The sequence below is a fragment of the Podarcis gaigeae genome, assembly GCF_964106915.1.
Source record: "Podarcis gaigeae genome assembly, chromosome: 10".
NCBI classification, from domain to species: Eukaryota; Metazoa; Chordata; class Lepidosauria; order Squamata; family Lacertidae; genus Podarcis; species Podarcis gaigeae.
In genome coordinates, this window is record NC_139686.1 from 28,233,916 (window position 1) to 28,257,310 (window position 23,395).

The following is a 23,395-nucleotide window of genomic DNA, read 5'->3' on the forward strand; positions in this document are numbered from 1 at the left end:
GCTGATTCTTTCCCCCCACTGAGGATTCTTTCCCCTATATTTACTTTGTAGTTCTACAGACTTTGGGGTTCCTCTGGGTTCGCTGATATCTCTGTCTTGTGCGTGGACGATACCATATTGGGCACATAATGATACTTCATTAGCAAGACCCAGTGAAAATATGTTACTTCTAATTGGTGTCTGTAAAGCCAGCAAAACACAGGTTCCACCAAGCTTCACTGCATGACCAACCAGGCTCCATCTGACTCTCTTGTGATGCACTAGATTCCCCCAGCCCCTGCTCTGGCTTCTCCTTCATCCACACCCAAGTCCCTATACTTTTGAAGTTCAAAAACAACAGCCTTGTAGCCTTGTGGATGATAGTTCTTGGAATTCCCAATGACAAGGAAGTGGACAGAATTAGATTTGGTAGTCTAGCTTCCCTCTTCTTCTTCTCCTCCACCTCCACCTTTGCTTACATCAAAAGATCCATTGTAAATTTCCATGGAACACCAAAATCCAAGTCACCCAATATGTATGTTATGCAGCAAGCTTGTACCAACTTAGCCAAGAGTAAGACTCATTAAATACAGTGGGATTTACTCATGAGTCAGCATTTATCTCTAAAGCTTTGTGGGGGTCTTTTTTTAAAAAATGAATGAAGGACCATGTGCTTTTCAATCATACATGTGCATTGGCATTCAGAACACCATAAAGTGGGAGACAACTTACTGCTTGCTGAGTAACTGGTTTAATTCTCTTCCCTCCCAACCCGCTCCATAAAGGTCTAGGGCAGTCTTCCCCAACCTGGTGCCCTCTATACATTTTGGATTACAGCTCCCATCAGCCCCAGCCAGCATGACCAGTCATCAGGGACTATCAGAATCGCAGTCCAAAACATCTGGAGGGAACCAGTGTTATAGCTCCGCCCCAAGTCCCATTGCCAAGCAACAGGGTGCAGAGCTGGGTGGAATCAGATAGGAGATGAGACTGATACACTTGCCTCAAAGCCAAATCCACATGTGAAGTCCTGTCCATTCTGAGGGTTAGGCGAAAAGCAATCCAAATTGCCAGACAATTCAGAAGTCACAGAATGTAAGCGGTCATGAAGTGAAGGGTCCCAATGGAAGCAGCAAGGTAGGGTTGGGAACAACAGACATTGTTTCCAGCATCTGACTGCTGCCCAAAGTCCTGTTTAAGAAGGCTGAAGCTGGCTGGTTCTCCTCTGTGTCCTTGAAGGCTGACCAGCTGCAGGTGGAGCCACTCCACCTTCTCTCCCTTCCGGCTGCTGTTCAGTAGGGGAAGTTGAGTCCTGGCCCATCACAACCAGATTAGGTTTTTTCAAATAAAGAAAGTGAAAATTTCAGAGAAGTGGACTGGGATATCCTTAAGAATGTGACCAGCAAAACCCCCTCCCTATAGCATCTGCCCCTCTTGCTTCTACACACCATTTGTTTCCTCCACAAATTACTGGGGGAAACCAGGTGCATTTTGTAGAATGCTTAACATGTATGAAAATGCACCAAGAGGGAAGGTGAGCTTCTCTTGGGGTTCTCAAAAGCTCATTTTGGAGCATCATGGTACATTGAAAGAGGCACCTGAAACCCTCCAATTACTTTTGCATGTCAGTACCTTCCAAGATGGATAGCAGCGGGAGCAATACACCTGTCTTTAAAAAGAACATTGAGTAGCAGCGCTTTGTTACTGGTGTCTCGGCTAATCAAGATCTTGAGGGAGCCCACCCCTTAGCGGTGTCTGTCAAGGAGATCTCATCTGAAAGTTACACTGAGGAGGGGGAAACGGGTGCCAGATCAAAACAGATGATTTCTGCCGATAGCTTCTCCCTGAGATTGGAGTGCATCCATTCAGCAGATTATTTGATAGCTTAACTAGGAGTGCACTTGAGAGATGGGAGGTAGTAGTTAGAATTCTTCTAACAGGATCTTACAAAAGCTACATGGTGCCACATCAGGAAAAATACCATAGATGGCGCAAGCAGTCAGGCAGTTCTACAAAGCGCTGCTGAATTTAATCTTATTATGTGTAATAATCCTTATAGTAAGGTAAAGGTAAAGGGGCCCCTGACCATTAGTTCCAGTTGTGACCGACTCTGGGGTTGTGGCGCTCATCTCGCTTTATTGGCCGAGGGAGCTGGCGTACAGCTTCCAGGTCATGTGGCCAGCATGACTAAGCCGCTTCTAGCGAACCAGAGCAGCGCACGGAAACACCGTTTACCTTCCCGCTGGAGCGGTACCTATTTATCTACTTGTATTTTGATGTGCTTTTGAACTGCTAGGTTGGCAGGAGCAGGGACCGAGCAATGGGAGCTCACCCCGTCGCGGGGATTCGAACCGCCAACTTCTGATTGGCAAGTCCTAGGCTCAGTGGTTTAACCCACAGCGCCACCTGCGTCCCGTAGCGCCACCCGCGTCCCCTATAGTATCACAAGTAAATCCTTATAGTACTCACAAGTAAAAATGCACAGGATTGGGCTGCCCAGGAGCAACTGCTATAAGGGTCCATCTAAGTGCCTCACAAAGGACTGTAGTTTAGTGGTGGAACAGCTGCTTTTCATGCAGAAGGATCCAGATTCATTTCTGTGCATCTCAAAGTAGAGCTCGGGATTCCTGTCTGAAAACCTGGAGTACCACCCTCAACCAGTGTGGGCAATGCTCAGTAGATGGGCCAGTGGTCTGGCTTGATATAAGCTTCCTATGTTGCTGTGTTCTAATGCAATGGTTCCCAAGCTTTTTCCTGCCCTGGACCACTTGAAAATTGCTGAGGGTCTTGGCTTAATTATTCTCCCACATGTTGCTTAGAAATTGTAATATGATAGATGCTGAAGTATTTTAATGGAATTTTAATGAAACACAACAAGAGCTCAAAGAAGCAACATAGAATTAAAAATCAGTATTAATATTTTAATACTTCTTTCCCTTTCTTGAGACCTCCCCTTGTCTTGCCACCAGGCGTGACTTTATTCCCCTGCGGAAGGCAGAACTTTGTCCCCATCCTATCAACTTCCAGTCTGCCCCACTCACCTTCCAGGAGAGTCATTAAGTTCTAAGAATGATGGAGCAGCCACTGCACTCACAATTCTTCACACAAACACACACTGCTGTGCCTCTTTGCAGAGTTACTTCCCTAGGCCACCTGAAGGAAGCTCATGGAGCACCGATGGTCTACAGACCACACTTGGGGAACCGCTTCTCTAATGTGTAACAACATCCATCTACATCCCCACTTTTTCTTTTATGAAGTCAGAAAGAGGATTTGTTGTACTCAAGCTATTCATAGTTTTTTTGTTACAAACTGTTTGACAAATGAAATTCTTTGAAGGAAAGGTTACGGATGCAAGGGGGTATTGGTATCAAGGCTCACGGAAAGACAAAATTTATACCTTCATTTCCCAAGATGCAATGGGGTGTTTTTCACGCCCCACCTACCTGTAACTATTCTTTTTTTAAAAAAAGAGAGACAAAACTGCACATTACACATTAAGCCAGGGTAGCTCTCCAGATGTTGCCCTGCAGTTCCTCTCATCCCTGATGAGAGGTGGGCTCCATTTCCTGCCTGTGCTTGCTTCATACTGGCTTGGATCACTCCAAATCAAAGTTTGCATTTTCTCTCAAAAATACATTATGTATAAAAAAAAAATTTACATACCACTATTTGTTGAAAAAAATAATAGTACAATAATAGTTTACACTAATAGTATATACAACCACACAGTGAAAACCATACGAAAAGGTTAAAATCAGAAAACAGCGAACTCTTGTGGAAAGACATATTCTTAATAGCCTGCAGACTTTCAAAAGTTGAGACGGAAAGCCCTGGTGGAATCTCTCTTGGCAGAGTATTCCACAGTACTGGGCCAATGGCACTAAAGGCTCTTTTTTGTTGTTGTCAAATGAGCTGCACGCTCCTGCAGATGATCTCAGTGATCAAGCTGGAATATAAGGGTTCAGGCAGTTCCTAAAGTACCATGGACCTAAGTTGTTCTTGGCTTTATAAATTAATACACAGACCTTTGACCTGGTTTGGTAGTAGATGCACAGCCAGTGAAGGTGTATTGTTAGTGGCGTCATACATTTTCAGCCCCCATCAGCAGTCTAGATGCCTCATTCTGCACCAGCTAGGGCATCCTGACCAGACCCAATGGCAGCCCCACATACAGTATGCATTTGAATATGCATGTGAATATATGCATTTCTGTATGTATTTTTTCTCCAAGTTCCCTTGAAAAAATAAATTTTGATATGGAGATGTGCAAGATCAGATGAATGGCTATGTTCCGATCCACAAATTTGCCCAGGAGACACGGATCGGGTCAGCTCACGCCAGAATTGGCAAAGTTCAAATCCTGCAAGTCAATAAAATGAGTAAATAAAATGGCATTCTCTGTTGCAAAGCCTTCCCTCTCTAGATAAATTTCAGTCTAAGTACACAGTTGAGGAATGCAATGCGAAGTGTTTCCCCAAGGTCAAGCAGCCAGTCTTTCTCAGAAAAAGGAAATAAATCCCAAGTTCTTCACAGTGCAGTGTCATTGCAACGAGATCACATAGAATTTCAGCATTATTGTATATGTGAAAATCTGAAGGGGGATGCCTTTGCAGCTTTGACCTAAAGCACAGCAGAAACAGAGGCTTGCCACATGTTGGATCTTGTAGCTTTGTTGATTTCCAGTCTCTTGAATCCCTTCCATTTTCTGTCCTTAGAATTGCTTTGAGCTCTTTAATACAAACAGCAAGGGGCAGAAAATCAAAGCCTGCAAGATGGACGGAGACGGGAAGGTGGTTGAAGGCAAACACCAGTCTTACAAGATCTCTGCACCCTCGGCGGAGGAGCGTGACCTATGGATTGACGCAATACGGTGAGAAGGAAGGCTGTCGGGGTGATGTGGCAGCATGGTGGTGCTATGAGAACAGTGGGCACAGGAGGGGAAATTGGAGGGGAGAAATACTCAGGGATAAGGCACACCATAGTTTCCCACTGGTGTGACAATTGAGAGCCCAGTGTGGTCCTGATGGGTTGTGCACCCATGAACCCTCACAAATCCGTGCACCTACATGGCCTCACTTGATTTCTAATCACCCGTTAGCTCTAAGTAATTCATGGCAGAATGTGTGGACTGTCTCCAGTGCAAAGCAAAGTGTTTTGAACTGATGCAAATGGTCCGTCTGTGCCATTTGATCTATGATGCTGATTCATCTTTTGGTGCTGCAGTCACCAAGCGAGGAACACGCATGTGTGATCCACTGCATGGCATTCACAGTTTGGTTCAGGATCTTTTAAAAACAAAATAATGAGACTGCCAGTTTTTAGTTATAAAAGGTGGCAAGACCAGACAGGTGAAGAGGACATAGACACATAGTGAATTAACCTGGTACCATACCTTTGGGGATTTTAAAGGCCAATGCAGCATAGGTACATTGGTTAAAAACCATGTAGTCCACTTTCCATACTGATATCTTTGCTAGCCCTGGAAAGGAGTGAGCCTTTTGCTCCATTCTATCAACCACAACATCCTGCCTTTCCTTCTACTTTGTCCCTTAAAGGTTTGTGCTGATCACCAGGTGGCTTTGATTCTCCTATGAGCATCCTGCTTCCTACAGTGGCTAACCAGATGTCTCTAGGAAGCCCCTAAGCAGGGCCTGAAGGCAATTGCCCTTCCATCTTGTGCATTCCCAGGAACTGGTATTCAGTGGCATATCACCATGACTCTGAACATGGAAGACAGGGACTGGGCCATAGCTCATAGGCAGAGCATCAGCTTCACACATAGAAGGTACCAGGTTCAATCCCCAACATCTCCAGGCAGAGCTGGGAATGTTCCCTGCCTGAAGCCTGGAGAGCTGCTGCCAGTCAGTGTAGACAATACTGAGCTAGATGGACCAGTGGTCTGACTCAATAGGAGACATCTTCTTACCTTCTTATGAATTTCTCATGGCCTCATTTGACTATTTCCCCATAGAAGACGCCTAGGAGCCTTGTCCTGTTTATTGTCCTGCCAATAGCATTGTTCTTAAATGAAAGGTTTTTTTGATGTATTCACGATTTTTAACTGTGTATTTGCAATATCTTATAAGCTGCTTAGAGGACCCCCCCCTCTAAAAAATATTAAGTGCTACATATTATTTTCTAAATAATAATGTCCTCCTGGTTCTTGTGAAGGTGATCAACACTTTGCTGGTGGCCAAGCCTTGAATATCTCCCATTTCCACCCCCTTTTTTTATTCCAGAACCAGCATCACACAAGACCCCTTCTATGATCTGGTTGCTGCTCGTAAGAAAAAGATTGCCAGCAAGAAATGAGCTCTCCGGCTACCATCTTGCTAATGTTTCAACCTCAAGGGAAAAAAATGGCTTCCATGAAGTCCTTCCTGCAAAGGAACTCAAAAACACCTCCAGCTTCCTGTCCAAGGAAGGAAAATGACTGACAGGCTGATGGAGGATCTCATTTTCTCACTCCTGGAGTAAAAATCCAACATGACTTGAGACTGTAGCTCATTTGCCTGAACAGATAGCAAGTCCTTGCATTTGCATCGCATGGAGCAGGGATTGGATGCTTATATTCATTGCTCAATGATCTGGGTCAAGGAGAATCATGGAAAGGAGCAACCTTTTCTTAAACTAACCAGCACAGCTGCCACTTATATATCAGGAAAGTCTTGTGGACGTGGATTCCTGTCTCACTTGTCATTCCATGGCCTTCCGGGTAATTGAGTTTTTCAGTATGTAATGAAAACACTCATTTGGAATAATAAGATGAAGGATAAAATTCATCTGGTGAGAGGCAATACAATGGGGTGGTGGTGCTTGTCCAGAGTAAGTCCATCTATGTTTTCGGTCTACTGAGCTTGCCGTATGGTTCTTTTGAACTTTGTCTTTTCAAGACAGAACCGCCCAGGCAGAATCAGAACCACCCAGGCAGAATCTGGCTCTAAAAAGTCAAGCAGGGAGTTGGTGGTTCCTGTGTTCTAGCTGCCTGCCCCAGCATAGGGGTGGGTTGTATGTGTCTTGTCATTTTATATTGACCTTTTGGGAGAGCCACCAGGCTGCTGGATTGAGACTTTGGGGCTTTGGTCAGGGAGGCATGCATTCAAGTTCTGCCTCACCCATAACAGGAGGAGCAGACAAATTGCTCTCATTCACCCTCAGATTCTCATCTGTAAAATGGGTATAAGGGCACCTGCTGGCCTGGATTCTTAAGAACTGGTACTGTGTAGAGCACTTTGTGAACTGAAAGTGCTATGTAAATTATAAATAGAAGTAATAATAATAAGGAATTGCCACAGAGTGGCAATAAATAAATAAAATTCAAGCAAATGTAAAAATACATATGCCAGATGTAAGGGTGTAGTAAGGGTGCAGTTTTCTACACACACACACAGGGTTAAACAGATGGAGAAATGACAACTTTTCTTTATAAATAAAAATGTGAAAAAACATTTCAGCCTCTTCTGCTCCGTTTTTGTTTTGTGTTATCAACGCCAAACAGAAGCAGTAGGAGTGCTGTGTATTTGTAGTCTTCTTTCCCTTTTCCCCTTTGATACATGCAGCCTTCTAGCTGGGGAATTCGAAGAAACCAAAACATTGGCACAGTTTTGAAGCCGATGGTTCAAATCAGTGCAGTTTTGAAGAGGCTCAGTCCGCCGTCTTTGATTCAAAATGGCATCCAATTGGCTGCAATCTCATAAGAAAAGTTGCACACTGAACAAGCAACTTGCCCAGATACAGAGTAATGAATCCCAGCTACATAAGTCATGTCTACTGGGAAAGGAGCTGTAGCTCAGTGGTAGGACACATGCTTTGCATGCAGAAGGTCCTGAGTTCAATTTCTGGCATCTCCCGGAAATACTGGAAAAGCCCTGTATCTGAAAACCCAGAGAGCTGTTACAGCACCTTTCTAGGTCACCACCTACCTGGTTCTGAAATACTTTGATGCCACTGAAAGATACAGACAATGTCCTCCAGTGCATTTAGTTTAGTTCTCCATTTCAAACCCCACCTCCACTACTGGAAAACGTTGAGCAAGTTGCAAATAACAGGTGTGGGGGAAGGTTGGTTATGACTGAGACCTCGGGAGGGGCAAATGGTTAAAGCACACCACCAAACCATGGTCTTAATCTTGCTTGGGGTCAGCTAGTTTTGTTTTTTTTAAGCCACACAAGAACTTTGTCCATCCACACTTCCCTTTGTCCTGCCAGTTCTTCTGTTTGTTCCATGATTTCTAGGGTCTGATAGGTTTTCCTTCTGTCTCTCTGCTTTCTCTGGGAAAACCCACAATTTGCTGCTGAATCAGAACAAGCATCAATCCACAGGTAACCTGACTGGTGTTTGTTCCAATTCAGCAGTGAATTGCAGGTTTTCTTGGGGACAAGAGGAAAAACCCCATGCCTAGAAATCACAGGACAGACAAAAGTGAGGATGAACCCTGTGTCTAGTTGGACTCTTAGCCCTCTGCAAAACTGGAATGTTACTTCCCAGATCTCAGAAGGCTATTGCAAAGCTGTGCAGTGCAGTGTTAGACTTGAGCCGATGGCTGCAGTCCTAAGAGCTTGGAACATGCTTTCTTTTTCCAAAACAAAAGTACAAATGAATGATCGGAGCACTCAGCTCTGAATCCACCACCGCCTGGTGCACTTCCACAGCACCACATGATAGAGGACTCGGAGCCGAGTGTCCAGTTAGGTCCTCCTTTCGTTTTGAAAAGAGAGCAAGTTCCTAGCTCTTAGGATTGCAACCATTGGCTCTCAAGAGGTTGAGAAGGTCATGCCAAACAGTTGCTGGGAGAAGCTGCCCTGGCCTGCCCCATTCTTCACTGCAGAAGCTAAAGCCAAGATAAGAAATTGTGCAAAGCTATTCCATTTCCATACTTTATAATTGGTGGAGAAATCGGGGTGGGGCCTGTGACACGGCATTTAATTCCCCTGGGTGCAGAATTTTGATGTGATTTTCTTGCAGAAATGGGGAGCAGCATACAGTCCTGGTGAGGATAAGGTCCATGATGCAGCAGTAGCCAGGGGGAAAACGCCACTGCGTCAGCTGCAGAGTGCAAGGCACAGAGGCTACCCTGACCTCTCTCCCTCCCTCTCCTTGGCTCTTTCCCCTGTTGGCATCCAGTGTCCTTTTCCATTCACTGGCCTTCCTTGTTTACCTTCCTTGTCCTTTCCATCTGCAATCTCCGCACTCATTTCTCACCTCTCCTCCTGAAGGGGGCTCTGTCCACAAGGAAATCTGCAGCGCGAAGGCTGCGCGCCAGTTCATCTACTTTCCCCTCCTCTTTTTCTTTTGCCAATGCAACAGGGCAGTTGAATTAATTCCAATAGGCAGAGAGAGAGAGAGAGAGAGAGAGAGAGAGAGAGAGAGAGAGAGACTGTATCTTAGAGTCAAGGCACGTGCAGACCTGGGAGAAGAACACAGAGGTTTTCCTCTAATGACGGCATTGCGCAGGTCTTTCTTTCCTCTAATGACGCCAATGCGCCGAGGATCTTATTGATTAATTTTGCTGGCTTCTGCGTGCCATGGGTCTCTCCCCCCCCCAACTCCAACCCATCGAGAGAATGAAGCCCTCCACCCCAATAGAAATCCCAGTGGGTTTCAGATGCGGCATTAGCAGGAGGGAGGGGGGAGAGCATTTTACTCCGCTGGAAATGAACCTGCAGAATATATATTGAAGGTTGAATTTGCCAATCGCTTCGGTTGGCTCTGAATCAGAAGCGCTTTGGAGAGTTTGGGCGGCACTATTTGCTCAAGGTATTTGCTAGAGACGGCAAAAAGATAATCTATTCTTAGGGCCCAGAGAGTTGTAGGGGGCTTGTTTCATTTCTTCGCTCTTGCCCAGAAGAGGCCACCTCCAGAGTTCATTCCAGCTAATATGAAATCCAGTTCATGTTGTTTTTTTGTTGTCCTCCCTGAGCAAGGCTTAATTTTGAAAATGAGACAGACCCGCACAAATGGCAACAAGCCCAGAGCATCCCTATGCATTTAATGACAGCACATCCAGCAGCATATCAGTCAGGTTAGTCCTTCTCCAGCATAAGAACACAGATGTGCCAAATTGCCCCCGATATGGGGAAGAGGCATTGTGCGTGTATGACATCACACATGTACCACCCTCTCAACCTGGCCATGCTGACGCGGCCCGTCATTCCAACTCCCAGCCACCTTACCTTCATGAAAGAGATGTGCCAGGACAAAGATGCTTTGCGCTGGCATTTCCCTGGGGGAGAGCGCCTTCCAAGGGACATGCCAGGGTGCATCCTTTTGAGGATCACCACTGGATTTGGAATGGGTGGGCCATCTTTGAAAATATTGGGCAGCCCGGCCCCTCTAGGTGGCGCCCCTTTAAGAGCATAAGAAAAGCCCTGCTTTGTTGTTGTTGTTTAGTCCAGTGTTTCCCAACCGGTGTTCCGCGGCACACTAGTGTGCCGCGAGACGTTGCCTGGTGTGCCGTGGGAGGGAGGCGGGCGAGTCGGGCGGCGAGAGGCGGGGCAGCAGCGGCGAGCACACGCGGGGTGGCGAGCGAGCGAGCTCCCACATCCCATCGCCGCTCGCTTCGGCCGGCCGGCCCGTGCTCCGCGCTGGTGTCGGCAAGCCTTGCGCACCCTTTTGAGGACGCCCCGTGCTCGGCGCTGGTGTTGGCCAACCTTGCGCACCCGGGGGATCTCCCCCCCCGTGAGCGCAAGGCTTGCGGGTGGAAGCCGGCAGCACGGAGCACGGGGCGCCCTTCGGAGGACGCCCCGTGCTCCGCGCTGGTGTTGGCCAGCCTTGCGCACCTGGGGGACCTCCCCCCGAGAGCGCAAGGCTTGCGGGCGGCAGCTGGCAGCGCGGAGCACGGGGCGCCCTTCGGAGGACGCTCCGCGCTGGTGTCGGCCAGCCTTGCGCACCCGGGGGATCTCCCCCCAGGAGGGCAAGGCTTGCGGGCGGAAGCCGGCAGCACGGAGCATGGGGCGCCCTTCGGAGGACGCCCCGTGCTCCGCGCTGGTGTTGGCAAGTCTTGCGCACCGGGGGATCTCCCCCCGGGAGCGCAAGGCTTGCGGGCGGCAGCTGGCAGCGCGGAGCACGGGGTGAACTTCGGAGGCTGCCCCATACTCCGCGCTCCGTGCTGGTGTTGGCCAGCCTTGCGCACCCGGGGGATCTCCCCCCAGGAGGGCAAGGCTTGCGGGCGGAAGCCGGCAGCACGGAGCATGGGGCGCCCTTCGGAGGACGCCCCGTGCTCCGCGCTGGTGTTGGCAAGTCTTGCGCACCGGGGGATCTCCCCCCCGGGAGCGCAAGGCTTGCGGGCGGCAGCACGGAGCACGGGGCGCCCTTCGGAGGCCGCCCCGTGCTCCGCGCTGGTGTTGGCCAGCCTTGCGCACCCGGGGGATCTCCCCCCGGGAGCGCAAGGCTTGCGGGCGGCAGCTGGCAGCGCGGAGCACGGGGTGAACTTCGGAGGCTGCCCCATACTCCGCGCTGGTGTTGGCCAGCCTTGCGCACCCGGTGGATCTCCCCCCAGGAGCGCAAGGCTTGCGGGCGGCAGCTGGCAGCACGGAGCACGGGGCGCCCTTCGGAATACGCCCCGTGCTCCGCGCTCGTGTTGGCAAGCCTTGGGCACCCGGGGGATCTCCCCCCAGGAGCGCAAGGCTTGCGGGCGGCAGCTGGCAGCGCGGAGCACGGGGCGCCCTTCGGAGGCCGCCCGTGCTCCGCGCTGGTGTTGGCCAGCCTTGCGCACCCGGGGGATCTCCCCCCAGGAGCGCAAGGCTTGCGGGCGGCAGCTGGCAGCCGAAGGGCGCCCCGTGCTCCGCGCTCGTGTTGGCAAGCCTTGCGCACCGGGGGGCGCGTGGGGCGCCCTGAAACAGAGGGTTCCCCATGCTGCTGACTGTAGCCTGCCGCCCGACGCGCGGGGCGCCCTGAAGCAGAGCGCCCCTCGCGCCGGGCAGACATGGGCCAGCCCCACAAGCTCGGGGGACAGCGGGGAGGCGCAGCACCGCCATCCCACTGTTCCCCGACCTGGTTTTTTTTTTGGGGGGAAATAAAGGGGGGAAAATTTCCTTTATTCCCCCCCCCCCCAAAAGTAGGTGCGTCCTATGGGACGGAGCGTCCTATGGGACGAAAAATACGGTACTTACTATTTCATAATAAAGTAATTATAAAATACTTTCTTTGTGTTTATTTGATGCCTATTAAAGAGAGTTACTTTATATATAGTCAATATAGGCACAGAGTTAATTTTTTAAACATTTTCTAATGGTGGTGTGCCTCGAGATTTTTTTCATGAAACAAGTGTGCCTTTGCCCAAAAAAGGTTGGGAAACACTGGTTTAGTCATTTAGTCACATCCAACTCTTCGTGACCCCATGGACCAGAGCACACCAGGCACTCCCATCTTCCACTGCCTCCTGGAGTTTGAAAAGCCCTGCTAGATCAAGCCAAAGTCCTGTCTAGTCCAGCATCCTGTTATCAGAATGGCCAAAAGCTGGACCTGAGCACAGCAGCTCTCTCTCCATTTGTGATTCCAAGCAACCGGCATCCAGGAGAATACTGCCTCCAACGATGGGTGCAGAATATATCCATCATGGTTAGTAGCATGGTTAGTAGTCCTAAAAAGCAGAGACATCACCTTGCCAACAAAGGTCCATATAGTTAAAGCTATGGTTTTCCCAGTAGTGATGTATGGAATGAGAACTGGACCATAAAGAAGGCTGATCGCCGAAGAATGGATGCTTTTGAATTATGGTGCTGGAGGAGACTCTTGAGAGTCCCATGGAATGCAAGAAGATCAAATGTATCCATTTTTAAGGAAATCAGCCCCAAGTGCTCACTGGAAGGACAGATCCTGAAACTAAGGCTCCAATACTTTGGCCACCTCATGAGAAGAGAAGACTCCCTGGAAAAGACCCTGATGTTGAGAAAGATGGAGGGCACAAGGAAAAGGGGACGACAGAGGACGAGATGGTTGGATAGTGTTCTCGAAGCTACCAGCATGAATCTGACCAAACTGCGGGAGGCAGTGGAAGACAGGAGTGCCTGACGTGCTCTGGTCCATGGGGTCACGAAGAGTCGGACATGACTAAACAACAACAAAGTCCTATCATCCACAAATTTTTCTAATTCCCTTTTAAAGCTATCCAAGCTGGTGACAATAACATCTTGAAGGAATGAACTCCATAGTTACTTATGCACTGTGTGAAAAAGTACTTTCTTTTTTCTGCCCTGAATGGTGGTCCCAAGTTCCACCATAAAAGGAGAGGCCTTTCCATTTTCTCCACACCAGGCATAATTCCAGGGCTTTTTTCAAACTCAGTTCTGGCGTCTCTCGGGTGGGCACCATTGCCATTCTAAGAGAACGAGGGAGACATTCATTGGAGACGCTCTGGAAAAATAGCACTGTATAATTCTACATGCCTCTCTTATGCCCCCCCAAAACTCACCCTGTTTCTAAACTGACAAATGTAGGAAGCTTTTCTCACAGAGGAGTTGCTCCAGCCCCTTCATCATGTTGTTTGCCCTTTTCGGAACCTTTTAGAGCTCTATAATATCCCTCTTGAGATGAGGTGACCATTCTGTATGGAATTATTTCACAAATACATTGTATCAGGGAATTTGCTTTCAAAAATGTGCATATGAGGCAAAACGCCATACAGGGGGAAATGGGTGCATATGGAGACATTTGCACTAGAATGCTGATGGTTTTCATGAGGATTCCAACACAAACACACAAACAATGTGGAAATGTAGAAAACTGAATATTGGAATAATAAGAAATGGAGAGAAAAGGAAAAGGTGAGATTTTTCCATCCCTGATTCCAGGGCATCCAGAGTAGGTCTTATGAAACCAAGAGGGACCTGTTCCCTCCCTCCCCCACACACGCTGCAGTTAACATTTTCCCCATCAGACATCACTACTGGTTCCCTGCGTTGAGACTTGTAGCAGCCCATTCATGCCCACTGCCTCACCGCCTGTGTACACCTTCCCGTCTGCACATATACGAATATACAATCCCCCATCGGATAGTAAATTTGATGGATTGCCGGCCAGCTAGTGTGTTTCCGTCCCTGCTTGGGAACGCAAGCATGCTTGGAGACAGAAAACGAAGGCTGTCATTTGGGGCTCTCTCTCCGCCACCCACCCCCTGCATCAAGGACTTCTGAGTGCAGCTGGTAATTTATTTTCATAATAAAGGTCAATATATCTTCATAAAAAGCCAGGAGGCAATGGGCATAAAGCAGAGGGATATGTCAGGCTCCCGCTTTGTCCCGCCTGCACCTTCCCCCTCCCACCTCTGTTTATCAGCTCCTCTTTTGAAAGATAATACATTTTAAAGGGCTTCAAGAAATCATTTGCCAGCGGAGGAGATTGAAACTGGGAGGCCAGCCAAGGATTTTGTTCAGCTGAGTTTAGAGAGACGTGCAGGACAGGATGCAGAAAACATACTATGAAGAAACGGGGCTGTTGTGGGGTTTGGCGGGCAGCAGGGAAGGGGAAGTAGAGAGAAAGTCAGCAGCCTTGGGCTCCAGATGTAATTCTGCATCCCAAACGCAGAATTGTGGATCCTGATCCCAAATGCAATTTCAAGCCAGGTTTTGAGCTAATCCAAACTAGCTGTCGCCTGCTAACTATGGGTTAACCCTTATTCCACGTGTTGCAACCACAAACTAGCATGTGACCCAACTGAAAACCAAAGTGATCTACTTGGCTCTTGTTTATCATATTGCTAAGGACCAGAATGGCAGAAGGGGGCCAGAGTTGGGTAGGCATGGTGAGAGGCAGGAGGACACACACACATACTGAGGTCCTAATTATTGAAAGTCCCATTTCAGGTCCTCTTTTGTTGCTGAGCCTACATGCACGGTTTCAGAAATAATTCACAACCATGAGGGCTAGAAACTTGCTTTCAAAAAACAAATGCCAAGGAAATTAAATTCCACATCATCACTTGTTGGGCTCTGAAGAATGCATGCAGGCGAAATGTATGTAGATCAGTGGTGGAGCATCTGTTTTGCATGCAGGAATCATGGAGTTGTGGAGTTGGAAGGGACATCAAGGGACCCCTGACCTCTCCAGGGAGGTCTGGGAAAGATCCTCTGTCTGAAATCCTGAAGGGTTTCTGCCAGTCAGTGTGGGCAGTGCTGAGCTAGATAGACTCTAAGTCAGTGTAGAGCAGCTTTCTACATTCCCGTGAGACAACAGCACAGAGCCCTTATTTTAGAAAAAAAATCCTGCACTCTATAACTTCAGGAGAAGAAAATATAACCCCCACATTGCCTTGCTCTTTTCCCCACCTGTGCTTGCCACTTGAACTATAATGAAAAGTAAGTCCAGGCAAACCGAGGCAGATCATTTTAATGTTTCGCATTCATTCAGATTAGATACCTAAATGCTTGCTGAAGGCAAAAAAATATTAAAGATGTTTACTGCTGCAGTGTTTCACATTAAGGCTGTGCAATAGGTTTACATTTTATTCTTTCTCCGTTCTAATTTTGGCATCTCTTCTTGTGGTGCAGGGGCCAACTAGCAATTAATTAACAAACCTTGTGATACTTGAGCTCCTAGAGAAATTGCTCATGTCCTGCCTGTAAAATCTTGGTGCTGATGCACCTAGTTTGGCCAAGGTAACTTCGTTTCTCATGCAGGGGAGTTAAGCTGCCTTTCATGAGATCTAGCAAACAGTGATCTTAGCAAGTTTGGCACAACTGCAGATGGCCTTGTGCAGACATCTGCAAAATGTTCAATTGAAGATAGGTGTGGGATGCGATAGCCTCATCTCAATTTCTGTGAACTCCAAAGTCCCAGGCACTTTTGTCCATACTAGGACTGTCCACCAGATTTGGGCAAGCTGCAAACCAAATTAATCATATTCAGAGGGACTTGGGTGTTGGATGAGTCGGGTGTTTGGTACAGATATCCACAGGTTGGACTGGATAACCCAGAGCTTTCCATAGCTGCCAAGGAACAGGGCATCAAACAGGAAGGAGAGTCAGGCATTAGGTGTGGAAACACCATGAAAAGGCTGAGACCTAGCCTGACTACATCTTTCCAGGAGATGGTGGACTGGCTTTCCTTCAGACCACAGATCCCTGAAACATCCATGCTCCTGATCTGTCTTCCTGCCAGAAATCTCAGGAAAATATATTCAGAGACATTTCAGCTCAACTCCAGTTCAGGCTGTTGATGTAAAATTGAATCTTTGTGTACCCGGGGTTGGGGGGGGAGGCCAGAACCCCCACTTCCTGCTCTGTTCCTCTCCCCTCTGGTGCTCATAGGCATACTGGCTTCCCTGAGTGGGTTGAGAGGAGCCCACGTCAGTCCCACCCTCTCAGGGCAGGGATAGAGTTGGGAGTGGGAGTGGCTTTTCTGATCTCAATGTTTCAGGGAAAGGGAAGCCTGGACAGGGCTGGCCAGTTTGTGGAAGCCCAGAGAAGGGAGGGCAGCTTTGGCATCCTCTCAGACTAGGCAGTCAGTTCTACTAGTTGCTGCCTGTGGGTGGTGCCTGGTACAGCATCAGCAATCAGCTGAGATTCCTGCAATGCAAGGGGTTGGCTAAATGACCCTAGGGGTTCCTTCAAATTCGATAATTCTGTGATTTGCAGAGACAGCCCATGGATGCCTGACAAAACAGGAGGGTTGCTCCCATGCTCCCTCTGAACATAGGCACAAGCTATCTATACACATGTGCAAGTGTTCATTTCTGCAGTTCAGCTATTCTGTACTCAGGCTGTGCACTCACAGAATGCTGCATGTGAATTATGAATGTACACAGGTGCACAGGTTGTACACATTCCTGTGGTCATGCTTCCTACCCAGATAGCTGCCTTTCCAGGAGATGTACATGGTGGGCTCAGATATGGTTACTTGGAAAGTCCATTGACCCCCCCCCCCTCACCCCTCTGCTCCTCTCCGCAGTTGAGGATGGGAATCAGCCAGGCTTCCATTTAACAAATGCTTCTGGACAGATTGATAAAAAAATCCATCCTTTGCGGGCTGTGTCACCATTGCTGTGGCCCCAGCCTTGTGCTCCCACTTGGCCCAAGTCTAATGAGCACAACTGCAGCCCCGCTATAAGCAACTGTGACAGCGATGTGCCGCAGTCTAATCTTGCACGTGTCATTTCCAATATATCCTCTCCCATTTGATGATGATGAATGGGGCCTGTCCCACATAGGAGTAAAGGGAAGAGACCGTGAATGGGGACAGACACCCCCCCCCCACCCCCCACAAATCTGTGCATCTCTACTACTGAAACTCCTTGAACTCATGTGGTGGAGGCAGGGGACCAGGGAAGGTCTGTTCACTCCTCAGGTGGGCAGTTTTGTAGGCAGGCCCTGGGCCTCCTCTGTGAACTGGCCTATTGCAGGCTGGATCTTCCCCGTGCCACCAAATTGGCCAACAGTGGCAAGAATCAAAGAACGTTCCCCTGGGCATGGTGCCAACTGGCCAATAGTGGTGCTTGGCCCCACTCCCAAATTCCTGGCCTGCGGGGCCTTTCAGCCTCTCTTTCACCACATGTTGTCTAGTTATTTGCACCTTAGGGAACAGGGTGGTTACGGGGCCTTGGTATGCAATGACCCAGGAGAGGGACCAGTGATTTGTGGGGTGTCACACCACCCACAAGGCAGAAAACAGGGATGAAGGAGGAGCCAGGGCAGTCCGAGGCAGAGGAAGCAGGGATGGGTCAGGCGAGGGATGGGTCAGTAGATTCTCCCCCTTCCTCTGCCCCACTCTCTCCTAGAACCAGGAAGGAGTTGAAAAGAGCAGAGCAGTGACAACTTCCTGCAGGAGAAGTCTCAGGATGGAAGGTATATAAGCTGGAAGAGGAGAGGAGCCCCACTGTTGCTGCAACTGCTCCATAGCGCCAAGACCCATGAACAGCTGCCTAGAGGCTAGAAGCATTTGTGCATGATGGAAGCTGCTGTAAGTGTTTCTCTTGCCAGTGAAGAGTTAACTATTAGATATGTGTCTTCCTTACCTGGGAAGGGCCATGACACTCCTCTTCATGCCACAAGTGTCTGCTGATGTTTCAAGGACAGTGAAAAAGAGGAGCTTGCTCTCCAGGGACATAAACCAAACCTCAAGGTGAGAGGACAGAAGTTAGACAGCAGGGTATAGTGGCCAGCCGAGGCCGCAGGTGATGTGGTAGGGCTGTGCTTCTCACCTGACCTTCATCCCACCAATTCAATGCAGCATCCGAGCATAGAGAGGGTGTGAAAATATTGACAGGCAGAGCCCTATGAGTACATTGCAAATCATCTGAGATATATCCCATTTTGACCAAGCTGCAATCTGCCCCAGAGCAGAGCATGCACAGTCCTGCAAGCACATACTGTACTTGGAAAGCAAATGTTTTGCCTGCATGTGGAGTCTAAAATTAGAATCTGGACTTTCTTGTCAGGAACAGAAACATGCATCATTCCACTTGCTTCCGACTGTGGTGAGCGAGCATAGTGGGGGGAAGCAGTGGCATAGCATGGGGGGTGCAGGGGGGGCGGCCACACCGGGCGCAACATCTGGGGGTTAGGGTTAGGGGGCGCAAATCCATGGGTTAGGGGGCGCAAATTACTTGCCTTGCCCCAGGTGCTGACAACCCATGCTACGCCACTGGGGGGAAGGTCCTCCTGCTCATTCTGCCCAGGGGGAGTGTGGACTTGTGTTCCAAAGTCCTGCCCCGATGGCGCCACTGTCCATGGCCAGACACAGCTTGGGCTGCTTCCTCGGCAAAGAACACCTGATGACTGACATTTCCCCGCTGCTCATGCCACTCACACAGGATGCTTGAGCCGGGCAAAGGAGGGCTGATTTCGGTGCCAATTATGTCTAATCAGCGATATGAATATTTATAGCTGTTACCAAGCGTTGTCAGATGCAGCCCTGCTCTTGACAGCCTGGAGTCAGCGTTCAAACCTCCCTCCGCATCTCGCCGGACGTTTTTGGTCAGTGGCTGGCTCCCTAAACATGCCCATCCGCCTGCCCGTTTGCTCGCCACCACTGAATCATTGGTGGAAGATTCGTCTGGGGAGAATTGGCATTCTTGAAAGAACAGATTACAAGGGTGAATGAGGAAGTTTCCTTGTGCCTTTCCCCAGGGTCATTCGGGGAATGAGAAAACGAATTGGGTTTTGAGGTAGCAAAAGAAATGTGGCCTTTATCTAACAAGACATTTTGATGCCTGAAGCAGAACCAGGCGTGCCAACTCCTTGGGGCCAAGGCAGTCTCCCCCCTGCCAAAAAAGAGGATTCTTTTGAGAGGGGTGAGCCCCATCCCTGTGGTCCTGTGTCCTTTTAACTGGAGATGCCAGGGATTCCACTAAGAATCTTCACCCTAGAAAATGGGTGCTTCCTGCTGCATCGTGTTCTTATAGGGCTTGTGCAAAAACCTGGCAGTCAGTGCCAGCTGCAACCTTGTCGCTTGTCAGTGCTGGTCATGCGGTTAAGGTGCTAAGGGTTCCATCTTCTTGTCACAGCAGCAGAGCTCAAGGGAGGTACTTAAAGGTTGGGGGAGAAATCACCCACCCCCTTCCCTCTCCCACCCAAAAGCGCGCTGCTAAATCTGAGTCGAAACACCTTGGCACCTGCAGCTTACCTGTCGTCTTTATCCAAGCTGGAAGCTTTCCCAACAGATGGCTATTACTTAAATAGGAGAGAAACATAGCTTTCCCCAAGTGGAAGGAATGGGAAACAAAGATTATAGTGATTTGTCTGGTGTCGGCAGGGCTCCTTTCCCTCAGAAACCTGGCAGAGCAGGAAAGGGGGACCACCCCCAGGTATATTCTTTGAACACTCGGTTCTGCAGCATTTGGAACACTGAATTCAATGGGGAACGTAAGGGCTTCCGCATTAATCATCTGCCTCCAATGGATCACACACACACTCGGGGGGGGGGGGAGAGAGAGAGAGAGAGAGAGAGAGAGAGAGAGAGAGAGAGACCTTGCAAGCCTAGCACAGCTACCATGGCTTGGAACTGCTTTGTTCCTACTAATATATTTCTATATTTCTCAATAGTTCTAAAGCAATAAGCCACTGCCATGACCCGCTGTTAAATATCCTACAAAGTTCTTTTGGAGAAGGTGCATGCCCAGCACATTTCCCGATTCACTCCCTTCCCCGCATCTGGTCTAATAAACAGGCGAATCCAGTCTGCCTTGTCAGCTGTGAAGTCTGTTGTTGGAAGAGTGAGAAATCTGATCTGTTCTGCATATTTCATGGGCTTGTTTGCTTTGCTCTAGCCCTGCAGCATTACCTTGCTGCCAGCCCCAAGCAGCCCGGCTCAGAGCCGTCCTTTTTATGTAGCCAGCGGGAGCTGATAGGGTCAACCCCTTTTCCAGAAGGCATTCATAGGAACCTGCACAGAATGGTGTAGGTATTTGTTTGCCTGCCCACATTTTTTCCATCAGAGGTAGCCAAGTGGTTGTATGGGACATCAATGCTGAGGCATGACCAGGGGTTGGTCAAAAGGCCTCTCGACTTTGCCACCCTGTTTCCTCAGGTTGTGAATAGGGCTGCCTCCTTTCTGTGATGGGGTGGGAGGCAAAGACTTATCAGTGCCAGTGGGAGCTCGTGTAGGGTGGCCCTACAAACGTTATCCTTGGTAGTCAGAATAGCACAATAGTTGGGGGAGCCCTAGAGCTGAGTCCCATCTCTGCCACTGATGGCCTTCTGCACATGCTTGCCCCTTGTCCTCTTTCTTAGTCCTCATTCTGTAAACTGAGAACAGGCTGTTTGCAAAGATAAAGGAATATCAAGAAGGGAAGCAGGGCAATTTCGTCACCTCTGCTGAGAAGCTAGTTTCCTTCGCCTTTTCTTCAACTGTCACCTCAAAGCAGGCTGCCAGAACTGGTTTTATCTCAGCTGGTCATTATAAGACCTAAAATGGTTAGAACTGGTACCTGGGCTTGTTTTTATTCCTTTTCCCTCTCCCTCTCTTTTCCCTTTTGTGTCATGTATTTTATAATGTAAGCCTGAGGGCAAAGGTTGTCTTACTCCTTGTCTTTTTAAGCCATTTTTTTTTTGCGGGGGGGGGGGGTCCTGTGGGTTAAAAATAAATAAATAAAGCATCTTGCAAATTCCAAACGCTTATACAAATGATAACCCGGCCTTGTATTTAAGCACTAGCCTGATTGCCACAGGCGAGAAGAAGCTGCTTGTAGTTGAGCACATGGGATGCCTTGCCGTCCCTGCACCATACCCAGTATAGAAATGTAGCAGGCTGCTGCAGAAGGATGGGGTTCTCTGCCCTGCAACTGACAGATGGCAAATAAATAATAATTTTTTTAGAAAATGCTTTGCAGGCTAGTAACATGTGGACTGGGACGAGGGTGGCGCTATGAGTTAAACCACAGAGCCTAGGACTTGCCGATCAGAAGGTCAGCGGTTCAAATCCCCGCTATGGGGTGAGCTCCTGTTGCTTGGTCCCTGCTCCTGCCAACCTAGCAGTTCGAAAGCACATCAAAGTGCAAGTAGATAAATAGGTACCACTCTGGCAGGAAGGTAAACAGTGTTTCTGTGCGCTGCTCTGGTTTGCCAGAAGCGGCTTAGTCATGCTGGCCACATGACCCAGAAGCTGTATGCCGGCTCCCTCGGCCAATAAAGCGAGATGAGTGCCGCAACCCCAGAGTCGGTCACAACTGGACCTAATGGTCAGGGGTCCCTTTACCTTTAACATGTGGACTTATCTGCAAGGCTGAAGTGGTAATATTTCCCTCTCCTATATATCATAGAACTTTAGTGTTAGAAGGGTCCTCAAGACTCATCTGGTCCAACCCCCTATGATGCAGAAATCACAAAACTTTTTTTTATCTCTGACAGCTGACCATCCAGATTCTGTTGAAAAATCTCCAGTGAAGGAGAGTCCACCACCTTCTGAGGAACAGCTCTTACCATAGAAAGTTATCCCTAATATTCAGTTGGAATCTCCCTTCTTGCAATTTGAGTGCGTTGGTTTGGGTAATGTGCGCATGCATGTGAATGTCAAAATCTGGTCAGAGTAGGATGATGATTGTCAGAACTTGCTGACTTAATTTGGGCTGCAGCTTGCCAAAGAACAGCTCTGTTGCTGTGGGATATGATATTTTTATGAGCTCCATCTCACAGTTTCAAGTCAAATTAAGACAGATCCACAACCACTGGCTTTCAGCCACCAGCCAACAATGGGAAAGTTGAGTCTTTTCTTCAGGAAAACTTAGCCACTGTCTCTCACCGTTCTTGCTTTCCCACAGCTCTCTTCCCACTCTGCCAGCAGTCTCCCAAACAGCCCATCATAATCTGACATCTGCAGAAGAAGCCTAACTATCTGATTAGGACAGGAATGTGCTTGCATGACAACAAGGAAAGCAAATTTAGGATTGGTAGGCGAGACCCTACAATTTTAAAAGACCAAGGGGGATGGCCACCTATGTGATGGGTGGATGAACTAACAGAAGGGTTTATGTGCATGCAAACAACTGAGAACGATGGAGAGAACTTGAAGAGGCATGTATCCAAAGATGGATGTGAGATGCTGCTGTGGAAGAAGGAGGAAGATAGCTTACTTCCATGTCTCCTATGTGAAGCCCCAATTACCATAGAGTCATATGTGTTTTTTAGGTGTCTAAAGGGGGAAGAGCCAACACAACTACAGTGGGTTCAGGGGGGACAGGGGTCTGTGCATCCAATCCCACTCCTGGGGTTGTGTGGTTCTCCTGTCTACTCTGTATTACTTGAAATTGAGAAGGCTTCCGGGAAATCCAGACCTACAGCATCCCCAACCAGTGCCAATCAGGACTGATGGGGCAGGAAGCAAGGAGCTGAATGATAAGTGGAGACAAAGTCAATGAGAGGCGGGGCCAACAAATTCTAGTATTGTCCCCATCCTCCTCTTTTCTGAGTTCTACAAAGGCGATACCGAGACCAAGGAGGTCTCGCCCATATTCCACAAGCTAATCCTTTTTCAAGTATCAGTGTGACGATCACACAATCAAAATAAGTAGGTGCACAGAAAGCTCTGCCTTATGCACAGTCAGACCATTGGGCATCTTCCTTAGCACTGCTCTAGGCAAAGTGCCAAGGGGCAAGTTTTTCCACCTGTCCTGCCCCAACATGCTGCCTGGGACCTTTCTAAGAAGGCGCTGCCCCCTAAGGATCTGCTCCAGTTCTCTCTGGGACCCCCCCCCCCCCCCCGGGAATGCACTTTCCCTTTTGCCTGGAACATGAATGTGTGTGACTTTTAGTTTTTCTTGAAATATTAATATTTCATTGTCTTACGTTTTTGTAAGTGCCTTTTGTATTTGCATGTATTTTGTATTTGTGTGTATCCTTTTATGAGCTGCCTTGTGGGCCTTTTGGGGGGGAATCATAGAAATAAATGTTAATATAGCCTAACAATATTGTTTTTTACACTGACTGGTAGCAGATCCCCACGATTTCAAACAGGATTCTTTCCTAGCCCTCCCTGGATGCTGGAG

General features: G+C 48.6%; 1 protein-coding gene across 1 annotated transcript in view; it reads left to right on the forward strand.

Moving 5' to 3' along the window:
* Positions 1–6,764, forward strand: part of CYTH4 (cytohesin 4) — a 38,577-nt gene extending 31,813 nt beyond the window's left edge. Inside the window, exons 12-13 of the mRNA XM_083701169.1 lie at positions 4,698–4,852; positions 6,222–6,764. Of these exons, the coding sequence (XP_083557295.1) occupies positions 4,698–4,852; positions 6,222–6,294 (228 nt within the window). The 3' untranslated portion in view covers positions 6,295–6,764. The remainder of the gene's footprint in view (positions 1–4,697; positions 4,853–6,221) is intronic.
* The last annotated feature ends 16,631 nt before the right edge of the window (positions 6,765–23,395 follow it).